Source organism: Citrus clementina, unplaced genomic scaffold (genome assembly GCF_000493195.1).
Source record: "Citrus clementina cultivar Clemenules unplaced genomic scaffold, Citrus_clementina_v1.0 scaffold_7, whole genome shotgun sequence".
In the NCBI taxonomy this organism is placed as follows: Eukaryota; Viridiplantae; Streptophyta; class Magnoliopsida; order Sapindales; family Rutaceae; genus Citrus; species Citrus x clementina.
This window is the reverse complement of record NW_006262075.1, coordinates 4,177,609-4,190,238: the sequence shown is the minus strand read 5'-3', so window position 1 is coordinate 4,190,238 and position 12,630 is coordinate 4,177,609. Positions and strand designations below refer to the sequence as shown.

General features: G+C 33.6%; 1 protein-coding gene across 1 annotated transcript; it reads right to left on the bottom strand.

Annotated features, from left to right (window-relative positions):
- Positions 1 to 3,146, bottom strand: LOC18036085. Its single transcript, XM_006426038.2, has 3 exons — positions 2,415 to 3,146; positions 2,118 to 2,284; positions 1 to 581 (listed from the first exon to the last, which is right to left on the bottom strand). Exons 1-3 carry the CDS (start codon positions 2,662 to 2,664, stop codon positions 438 to 440), a joined length of 561 nt encoding a protein of 186 aa, XP_006426101.1. The 5' UTR covers positions 2,665 to 3,146; the 3' UTR covers positions 1 to 437.
- Positions 3,147 to 12,630: the final 9,484 nt, after the last annotated feature.

Below are 12,630 nucleotides of genomic sequence, written 5' to 3'. Positions count from 1 at the left end.
TCCTCTATCTCTTAATATTCTAATTAAAAATTAACATTCGCTTTCAATTATCAAATTTGAATGCATAGATATGATACAATAATATTGGTGGCTGGAGGTTACATTTAAGTAGCCAAAAAAGTGAAAATTTTATCGTTAATAATATGATCAACTACTGAGTAGGTGTCGAAACGAGTTATACATATATTTAAAAGGTAAAACATGCATGCATCTAAGTCTAATAGAAACCCTAAACATAGAAATAATACTAGTGGAAAATGGAAACTGGTGGCAATAACATAACATTAACATCACGGTTAAAGAAGGTTTTGGAAAGAGTGAAAGGCGTAGAGCTAGGCTTCTCCTTTTGTTTTTATTGGTCAGAAGAGAATGACATAAAGGTAAAAATGTACGCTTTATAGCTCCTTGGCGTGGGGTTGTGAACAGTGGTAGTGCTTTCAAGTCCCAAGCTCTGCAATGCTCTGTAAGGCTGGCCTCCATTGCCCAACAGTACTGTTTCCAATTCCATGATGCCTTCCCCGCCCACTTCTACCGCTTATGCCTCCCTGCAGACCCAGTTGTTGAACCTCCAGCTCCACCCGCTAAAAACGTCCAAAAAGAAACAAACAGTTTTAGCCATTCAAATTCAACATGAGACGATGACACATGCACAAATTTATCCGACACATGCACAAATTTATCCAACACATGAAACCACAGCCATAAGATCATCGTATATATGGATATATATTCTCAGAGATTGCCACCATTGAATTAAACATATATCATGGACGAACGCGTGCACCCTCAGTTTCATCTTAACTTTATGGCCCTTCGATCAATGTCGTAAAGTTTTGTTGTCCATATTTGCATGTCATCACTCATCAGACAATTTGCAGACCCACTACACTTTAAATTGTAAAAAGATACTGATAATTCAATTTCATGTCTACTCTAAATATTATTCCCCCCAAGTTGAATTCTAGCGAGCTATATGTAGTTATTATTATTTGCTGCATGGTCATTAACAGCTAATCTTAGATAGCATTATTGAGCCTCTAAGTTTCAGTTTTTGTGTATTTAGTGGCATGTCATTTATTTAATGGATATGCCTGCTACTATTTTTTTTTTAATTTATTGATTGGATTAAGATCTTTTTTCTCATTTGACTTCTTTTAAGTTTTTAAAGATATTTTTTCATGTGTTATATAGTGATATTATAAATATATTTATTAATTGATTAGTAGTTAATAATATCTTACACAATACTATAATCTACCTATCATAATATCCTTAAATTATTATACAAGATAAGCATGTTAAATATTGTAGATATTATATTACATCTTAGATATTATTTTTAAATTATTGTCTACAACCAAAATTTGAATATTTAATAGTTAATGATATACTTCAAAACCGTGTTTTCGTTAATAAGGTATTAATTTATATTTTCATTTAAACTTGTTGTACATAAAAGAAGTTATGACCTTAATAAAAATGCCTGTGGGTCTAACAGTAGTGTTCAAATTCAATATATTAATAGAGTTCTTATCTTTTTTTTTTAAAGAGAAATATAAAATTATGTGTAACATATCATTATTTATTAAAAAAAAACATAGTTCAGATTCAATTTCTAAGTTGAGATGATTGTTTTGAAATCTATCCTCAATAATATAAAGAAAATGACCCCTGTGCCAGAAATAGCGATTTTGCTTTTACATTGTTAAAGTTTTTTTCACTTAAAATATAATATAATGTGTATCTTTCTGGCCCGTAATGACTAATGAAGCTTTATATTACTATTACATACGATGGATGAAATGACGAACAAAAAAGATAAGATACCCCATGTCCCTCTTTCAGTAAAAAGAATAAAAAAACGAAGAACCCGAAGCTATTGTTCTCCAATCCCAATCCTACCACTAGACTCACATTTCTCTCAAAAACCGAGCTAAAAATTAGATATATTATAAAGCAGCAGTAATATTTTAATTAATGAGTTAATTTCCCCGTGACGAATTAACAGTTAACACACAGTGCAGACGACACAGGCCTCCCCATTTCACGATCAATATTATTAGGTTAGGTTTAGGTTTGGGGTCTAACCCTAAAACTGTTGTAACTCTCTTACGTACCTTAACAAAACTGCACTTCTCAGATTTTGAGTTCGGGTTCGGATTCGGAGCAGGATTCCGGTCACTAGAGTTTTTGCTCTTCATTTCATCAACTTCAAGCCCTCCTCTCTCCTTCAGTAATCTCCCCAGTTTCATGCACTTCTTTGCAGCAAATTCCTTCAACACATCTGCCGAAGAGATTGAAAAAGAAAAAACGAAAAATATAAAAAACTTAGTTATGTCGATCGGCTGGCTTGGGATTTATTTTATTTTTAGTGAATTATGGCGAGTAAGTAAATGAATGAATTATAATGTTACCTTCAAAACTGATGAGGCGATAAACCCTTCCGATCAACAAAGTATCGTCTGGCCTTAAGAGCTTGAGCTGCTTAACTGGCAAGCCATTCTCCGACTTCAACGTCGGTGAAGTCGCCAGAAGCGCCACGTAATGTCCTGGATTTGAATTCATTATCTCGTTAGCGCTAACAGACCAATAAATCCTCTCGATCTTGTTCCCCGGATGTTGAATCACCACCGTCGCTGCCTCAGCCGCTTGACAGTTGCCCATGATCTCGCAATATTTACTTCTTAATATAACACCGACGCTCGCTCTAAGTAAGTTTTAGTAAACAACAAGAAGAGTGTGTGTGTGTGTACATATATAGATATAGTAGATTAGTAGTAACTAACTGGTCGATGTTGTGAAATAACTAATATCACTGCAAGTGCAATGGCCCTGCCAGTGCCAGAGGCCCCTGTCGTCCCTGCAGCCCTCACGTTCACCGATACTTATGTGTATGTTGCAAGAATCCAGGCTGCATCCTGCATGGATTTGACAAAAGATTGCCAAAAATCGAGAAAAAGAAAAACTATAAACAGCTAGAGGAAGTGATCCCACAAATTCTCTCACTTTAAATTTTAATGAGCTAATTAAGACCCTAGCTAGCTATTAGTCAACAACTGATACAAGTGATGCGACTATATTTAAAAATGAAGAATTGATGATCGTTTGTTTAGAGAAATAATGATGCGTGCTTTGTGCTTAAAAAGTTAGAACAGTGTGGGAACTTATCATTGTGATTTGCGGATCGGAGACGTGTTAGATCTGCCAAGTGATATCTGGTGGGGCATGGCATGGGGTCTCGAACACGTGCACTCACTGCAACCTTTCATTTAATGATCCGATCAAATTGGTTGGTTGGTTTTTATTTCGGCCCAGGCCCCAAACCCCAAACGTAAACCATGTTAATCTTAATCATCAAACATTCACCTTATAAGTTGAGATGTAATTTTGAAGATTTTAAGTACGGCCATCAAAATCATAGAGATTTTAATTTGAGCATTAAATTATTGATTTTTTTTTCTTTTTGTGAACTACATTTCTTGCAAGTTTTACAGTGGCTATATCAAAATTTTCAAACATGTTGTTAAGTTATCTTGTGATTATATATGCGTTTCCAATAAAATTAAAAAAAAAAAAAAAGAAAGGAAAATAATATACACCATACTTGAATCTCATACACGGACTAATCTCGAAATTACGTCATTCTGATTCTGCAAGGCAAATTTCAACACATTCAAAACTCTTCTTATTCTTCAATTGGTAAGTTAACACATGTAGTTTTGAAATTTGTGCGATATTCAAGTGAGATCATCAATCTTAAGTGAAAGATTTGAACCATTCCTCGCATCATGATTAACCGATCTTTTTTTTTGTGTGGGGTTCGAAACCATGAAAAAGTTACTTGTTAAATTGAACATGAAGTCGCTGGCTAGATTGGTACGGATGTGTGACCAGTGAATTTGGGATGTGACTCGTGCGTGGAAGATTCCACAGCTACGGAGGAGCTAAGCTTCATATCTATTTCTCTCAATTTTACTCGCCTGTTTTGACCTTTTTAGGTTGCTTTTAACTCTTTAATGTTTTCCCGTTGACGATTATTAATGGGTGCTTTTACTTTTCAAAACTGCCAAATTATTTAATAAATCCTGCACTTTTCTTAAAGGTAATTTTAACGTGATGATTTTCTTTTTTCGAAAGGATATAATTTTTTTTTTTCAAAATTATTATTCTGAATACGTTAAAAAAAAACAAAACAAAAATGAAAGGTCGTGATACTGCAGTACTGCAGTTCTCTTTTCCGGTCCCCCCCCCCCCCAATCTTGGTAATGGACATTTTAGTATCAAGTATGAATGATTATAGAAATGTTTGGCACAACTGATTTTAATTACTGTAAATAATTAAAGTTTGGAAAAGAGGTCATGCTCAAATTAAGGTCAATATTTTCCATTTCCCATCACTTTCTCAACCATATTTATGGATAACTAGTCCCTCTCTCAAATAAAAAAATGAAATGGTTTATTAAAGAAAACAAATAGATATGTGTTTTTGATCAAATATATATACACACACACATACACACAGACATACATACACGAGAATTGAACTAAATTCTTTTAAATACAAATAAAAATTATTTTTTAAATAAGCAGGGGATGGACAAAATTTGAAATAATTTTTTTGTCTCAAAGGTGACAAAAGTCGATGAGCACAGTATGACAATACCAATAAATATTGAACACTCATTCATTTATTTGTGAAATTAAAAGATCAGACTAATTGTCAATATGCCAAAAATCTCAAAATCAATATTCTTGTATTATCATTATATTTTAATATACAATATTTTGTCATTCGTAGAAAAATATTGTTGACTCCTTGATCACACGTAAAGGAACCTTAAATAATGCGTCGATGGCCGCCGTTAATGGCATAACTAATCTTGCGTCTCGTGTCATAAAAGGAACTATTTGAAAGAGTTGTTCTATTCACATTTTTGTCGGTAGATGTTGGTGAATTTCCGTTATTGTGTCTTTCTTTCAAAGCATGCATGTAAATAATTGTGAACGGCCATTTCCCCCAGGATTACGAAAGTTAAGCGATCGAGTTAGGCATGAATCAAAGCATTAGCGTCAGTGAGTTAGGCTGATGGACAAATGTGAATGGCACAACTCTTTCAACGTACGAGAGACTTTTGCGCAATCAAACAAATTTATCTTTCAAATCAAGCATTTCTTGATGAAGGTTGCTTATTAATGCTCCTGTTAGCTTAGCTTATTACTTGTTTCTTAACACAGTATTAGCTGGCTGGTCAGTGTCATAATGAAATATCACCCGCCGAAATATTATTTGTTGTATTCGCCTTGCATTATTGCAAATTGCAATTGCAGCCTCCATCCGCTGCGTGCTTGTTGATTTGTCGTTGTTGCCGCCACTGCGAATAAAACGAATTCATTACTCATCACAGATGGTGACATCAGTTCTAAGAAATTTGTGTTAATGGATTCGTTTCGACGCTATTTTGACAAGGCCTCCAATGTCTAAAATTCACTTCTTCTTTTTTTATCTCAGATTTTTCTTTTTACATAAACAACTGTTAATGGGTACGTTAATTGCCTTAGGAATCTAGGTAGAGTAGTTTTTTAATAGTTGTCTAAAATTCATTTGATCAATTTTTTTAATAAAAATTAATAAATAAAAAAGAAATAATAAAAAAGTGTTAGAATGTTAACTTTGTTACTTGAAGAGAGTAATAAATGCTACTTAAACTCAAAAAGATTTTTTAAAAAAGTTGTGATATTTCACTATTCCCTCAGCGCATGTTTGGTATGCCGGATTGAATTGGATTGGATTGGATCGAATTAGATAAGATATGATTGGATTAGATATTACTGGATTATATATAATACTATGTTGTGTTTGGTATGACATGAAATTAGCTAGTAACTAATAATATATCTTATATATTAATTTATTAAAATCATCGTAGATTTACTTTAAAATGACATGTAATATAATCTAACTTAAATCAATAATTATTGGTAAATTTATAAAAAAAAATGCAAAATCTTCCCTTAGTTTTTTTTTAAATATTTAACATGTTATAGTTTTTAATCCCATGAATAGTAGAGGACAAAATTTTATCTTAGAAAATGTAATCCCAAGGGTCCCCTTAGGATGAAATTTTGCCACTATTGGGATTAAGTGGTGGGCCCATTATTATTATCCTACCTTTACTTTTTTTACACCAAACATAATATAAGGATTATTTTACACTAAAGTTATCCAATCTCATAATATATAACTAAAATCAAAGGGCCCTCACTGTATTTGACCATTCTATATTAGTACGACCAAATTCCCCAAGTGGATCAAACGAGCGCACATTCCGAGCAGGCTCAATATTCGACTCGACGGTTTATTTTTAGCCTCATTATTGAAAGCCCAAAATATTGCATGTGATCCGCAATGTTGTCAACCATGATCATTATAAAGCTAGTGGCGATCTTGTTATTTGAAGAGAAATATGCTTCACAGTTGGCCCATAATGCTATTGCATTGGATCCATCAATGTCCAAAACGTTGTGGGCTTTCGTTCTTTCTTTTTTTAATGTCATTTTAAGCACGATCTGGAGTGAGGACGATCAATAGAGGGATAGAGTGCTGAGGATTAAAGAAGTCGATATAGAGAGAGAGTAAGGACGATCTGTAGAGGGAGAAAGTGCTGAAAGAGGGAGAGAGGGAGAGTAAGGATGACCTGACTTTTTTATTTTTTAACAATAAAAAATGTTTAGAACGCTGAGAGAAGGAGAGAGGCAAAACGGCAACACAAGCTGTCATTTTTCTCATCCTTCTCTCAACCTTCTAGTTGTTTAGCATGATTGTAATTACATATGGGATATATAAATAAATTGCAGAAATTCGTTATTCTAGGGGTAACTTCGATATTAAGTTGATATATTTCAAACTAGGGTCATTAAAAAGTGGGGTGGAAATATCTCTAGTCATAGGATATCATTTATATTTTATATTTTATATTTATTAAATATTAGTCATTCATGTGAATTTTTGTATTTTTCTATTATTTACTCTAATAACAATCTAATCTCCTCTCCACTCGTATGCGCGAAATTTGAATCTCACATATTATTTTCAATACAAGAGATTTTACTATTTCAATCACATAAAAGCTCACATATATACACGTATGTATGTACGTACAATCATGCGATTTTATTATCTTCCACACGACTTAACTGTTGCACAAAAAGCATGTGGCTAATTAAATAAATGAATGTGCGTACGCTGGGAGATGAACTTCTTAGATTATGACTTGAGAGAGTACTAACAATGAATTATGACAGCTCCCAAACCCAAACTAATAATTAACGTACTCTTTCATCGTTTCCCATATAACATATATGGCAGTGCATATATAATCCGACGAAATGAAGCTTGAAATTATCCTTTGAGTTCTTCATTTGCTGGCGAGGTTTGGTACGTATGCTGTGAATGCCAGTGTATTGTCAATTTGTCTGCAGTGATCACAGAAAAATGAAAGAAACGAAGTCTATGCATATCATAGCAGAGATCGGGGCCTAACTTTCTATTGTCATTGATTCTCGGAGAAAGCAAAGGATTTCAAACCGTGAGTGTATATTTATGGTTAATTCTCAACTTGTATCGGTGAATCTTCTATCATATCATAGGTAAGCCGTAAGCGTAAGCATACCATTTACGATAAGTGGTTTATGATACCACGATATGACATGTCGTCTCAGAAATCAAGTTTGTTAATGCATTCTCTATATAATGGGACGATGGCAACCTCATGTAAAAGATATCGAATTATACCATCATTTATGTCTTCTTCGAAGTTTGGAATTGAGAGTCCAAATGTTATTATTCAAATAGAAATTATACATAATCTCTATTCATCGGCATTATCTGAGATTCATTGATAATTTGATGACTTTGTGAAAAGCCTTCTTATATACTTTAGCCATGGCTAGAAACGTAGAATTCTTGTTCATATCTAGTTGAGGCCATGATAGCTCTTTGATCCAACTCAGGCAATTAAGTAGGAAAAGATGGTGAAAACAATTAATTACGGAAGAAAAATAGAGGAAAATTTAAAGAAGATTATCGGTATTATTTAGGTTAATTCAGGTATGGCTTCCAGCCTAATGCGTTTCGATTTTGGACAACCTGCGCGCATTAAAATCAGTAATTTGTAAAAGAAGTTTATCTAGTAATTAGTTTTGCCAAGTGATTGTTCCTGCAAACAATTAATAAGCTCCTGATTTCTTCCTTAATGACCTCTCCCTGATTTTTGATTCCTGTGTTTTCTTATGACAGCCCCAGCTGACCTTTTGTAGTCTTCAAATTTGCGTTATTTTTTTGTAATTCTTCAATAGGTGAATTACACATGATACATCAAATCTTGATCAAGTTTGGCTGTTTACATAATGTCGATCCCCCACGATATTTTTATTTTCTTAAAACAACTTTTAAGAAAATAATTAAATAAAATAACCAAAAGAATGTATTTGGGTCGTATGCACATACAACCGAGGTATTACGTGTGAGCCAATATTGACCATCTTATTAAAGCTTTGCCTCTCATTGTCATTTTCAGGTTGTAACATTATCTCCATGTCACCACCGAAAAAAAAGGAGGACAAAAAGAAACAAGAGAAAAAAAACAGTGTACATGAGACTACATATATAACTTAGGCAATACAATGTTTAATGGAATATAATTAAAATGATTGAAGACCCCTCCACTCCGTCAGCTCCATGATGGCCGGTTGGTGAAAAAGCCAGAGTGCAGCATAAAAGAAACCATTCTAGTGCCCCCAGAAACCTGACGGATTTGCTCCCATTCAGGTAAAAAAAAGGGAATTGCACCAAAGAGAAAATATATAGTAGATAAGCCAGACACGAGACCGAGCTTATTGATTATATATGTAAGGGAAACCAAACTGGAACTGATCAAATTAAGAGTGCAACGGTAACGAGCTAGCTAGTCATCACCCTGAATATACCAGCAAAGGAGCATGGTAGCACAGCGTCGCAGTATATACATGCGAGCACGTTGCTCCTTGACAAGGGCAGCACATTTGGTTGTGAAGCCATGCCCCTTTCTACTCTTTGAAGGAGCCTTGCCTCTGCACTTGTAATATTGCTGTAGCTTAATCTCGGCCATGGGTTAATAAATAGTTAATGATATTGCAAGCTAAGTAATTAAACAGTTTCAGAAGACACACAAAAAAAAGCTCACTCAGAGCTTGAAAGCTGAAACCGAGTGTTGTAAGGGGTAGCATATATATAGTAGTACAATTTTATATACATATGCTTCAAAATCCAAGAAGTTGACTTGGATACGAAGGAAACCAGGGGGATGAACATGACCAGTTTCGAAACCTGAGGCTGAGGGCTTTGCATGGGAAGCCGCAGCATTTATCGTTTTCAATGAAGGGGGAGTGAACGTGGCCTTTAAGCTTTTGATTAATTTCCACTACTGTCCAAGACTTGTGATCTCGATTACTAGCTTCCCCAATCTTACAATTTGTTAATTGATTTAATTTTATTATATTATATGGATATTAGTTGGAGGTGATCAAGAGGAGGATTTTTGGTAATTAATGAATTAGGATAGATTAGAGAAGTGGCAAAGGCGATGAGCATGAAAAGAGGAGGAGTGTTGAATGAAGACAAGGCAAGAGATTAGGCTCATGGGAACAGAGTCCCGGCAAACTTACCTCAATTTTGAGGTGGGAAGTTGGTTTGGTTGGAACGTTGGATTCACTTTAACGTCGTTCAACTCCTGTGTCTCACGCGTTGGATAAGAGGACAATTTTTTTTTTGAAGTCACTTAGTCAATTACAATTAATTACTGGCTACATTCGTACGTTTTTTTGACAATTATATTTGGTGTGAGAGTCTCAGATAATTAATGCACTGAGAGGCCTCCAAAATTTTTATGATTAGTAGAAATATCTACATGAAACTTGTTAATGAAGAAACAGCACGCATCTGAGACTTTCTTAATGGAACTAATGGATGGAGGATTCACAGATATAATAGAGCTAGCTAACTAAGCTTCAAATCTTTTTGCAAGGGTGATATTTTGATACGACGATCGATTATGTTAATTAAAATAATAAAATGACTCCTTCTCTTTTAAATGATAATAGAAAAGGAGATGGCATGACTATAATTTGAAGGAATTTAAGTTAATGTTCAAAAAGGAAAATCGTGAAAACGGTATTTTAATGGATTTGGTTCAATTCCATTTACATAGGAGAAAATCTAATATGAAATGGGCATACAGGAGTTTTGATAATTGTACATTATTTTTAAAATGATAAATCGCATTATAAAAAAAATTAAAAAAAACGAAAATTGTAATCCATGGCAAAAATTTGGTTTACAAAATTTTTACAATGAATAAAGGACATTTTAGTCTTTTCATTTATTTTATCCAAATTCTAACTCGATTTTTTGTCAAATTAGCATTGTAGAAAACTTTATGTCACGATCCCAAACACGTGAAAAAGTGAAATTGAGTTAAAATCATTAGAAATAAGATCATGTTCATTTGGCTGACTAAAAAATATGTTTGGTAAGGCAACTTATTTGATTAAATTTTTTTTATAAATAAATAATTAAAAGAGATTGATATTCAAGATGTCAAGAATTTATAGGAAAATCTTGACAAGAACTCCCCTAATGTATGAACACTCTTGATTTATCTAAGCCTAATAAAAGTAAATTAAATCAACTACTTCGTCACAATTTGACAATATCATATTTGAAGTCTCAAAACACTTTTCACCATTCGTCTATCTTACTAAGCAATTAACATCACTTCATTAACTTAAAAGCAAACTTATAACATAAGCTTGTCCACTACAGTAAGGGTTTAAACAACCACAATATCCATCAAGAAACAATTTTATAGTCCAAGAATACCCAATTACAAAAGATTACTCCCATATCTTTTCGTACAACAAAATAGCTACTAAAATGATGTACAAACCCCAGACTACGCCCAACAACAAGAAGGCAAACTTCCACTGGCTTACACTTGTCACTATCACTGTCAGGTACCTGAAAAGCAGGGAGTAGCAGTAGATAATTATAAATAATTGGGGATGTTTTTATTATAATAATGGATCCAATGGCTGGGTCGCCATAGCTGGATCCAACAAGGACTTAGCTATTTTGCTACTAATAAGAAGAACAAAACTTTAATATCATCCAAATTTTAACAATTTAAACAAGTTTAAAAATCAATAAATAAATAACCTAAAGGCTGATCACATATACTCAATCAAATGAATCTACTTGGCATGTGTCCACAAAGTAGCATATGAACAGTTTAATCCAAATAAACTCCTCGTGTAATTAAACATCAATTCAAGAAAGAGATTAACGTCTAAATAAATACTTCAAATATTCATTTAACCAGATGCCACTTATGTGCAGGCTGCAGCTATGCGTAATTTTAGGAGCACAATTCCTGAGGACCGCTGCCCATAATCTGGCCAAGCGTATTTTGGGAGACTATTCCCAGGGTTCGCCGCTCTTTGGCGGACTTTCACCGTAATGCCGAAATCACAATTTTCTAATCATCATGGTGTTAAATAATTTAGCCCTCAACCCACTTCAGTCTCAGTAACTCATTTTTAACTATAACCAAAGGAATATTAATAGACATTGCTAAAATAATTTAATTCAAGCAAAGAGTTTCTAATAACACTATAACAGCAAATTTAAAAACAAAAACAATTAAAAAAGCTCTGCTTCTCAGGGTTAAAACATGATTCACTCAATTGCTTATGATGGCCAGCGTCGAACCAATCTCAGCAGCTCCTCAAAGATTTCTCCTCACCTCTTCAGTATCCATAGCTCGACCAAAAGTTACTCAAATGCCTAGTTCCTTTCTCTTTCTACAAGTGTAATTGTCTCACTAAAACCCAAATTATTTCCTTTCTCCATTTTTTCTCTTTCTTTCCTTTTTAACTCTCTCTCAGACTCTCACTCTCGTTCTGTCCTGTTTTCCTTCTTTCTCCTCTCGTCTCTTTTCTTTTTCCTTTATTTTTTTTTACCAATAACCCAAACACTGGTTTATTTGTTCAATAAATAAACAATGCCGAAAATTAGAAACATTATATAGATGTTCATGGGCTGGGCATGTAACAAAATATTACAAAAAATAGGTTAAACATAGAACAATTAAATTAATAATAACAATAAGAATTAAAATATATTTTTTAAACTAAGTAATTAAACTCAACTTAGAAAAAAAAAAAAACAAGATGTTACTCTTTTTTCTTTGAAATACCGACATGTATTATATAATTAGAAATCTATTGATATTTACATCAAATACTTATTGAGACCAACTACATCTATTCTATAATAACACATACCGGATATCTACCCTCACAAATACTGAAGGATATCTACTCCACCTAAGAACTAATGAAGGAGATGTCTGTCTACCTTCACCCAAATTTTATTTTGACGAAGACACAGTGCATGAGTCTGCTTAAAGGGACTCGAAATGTAGCTCTTACACATGTGAGAGCTTTAACTACAAATAAAGCGAATTTTTTTCAACGTAATAATTTAACTAACTAGGTTTGAGCTCACATCAATCACCTCTAAAAATAGAGAAAGTC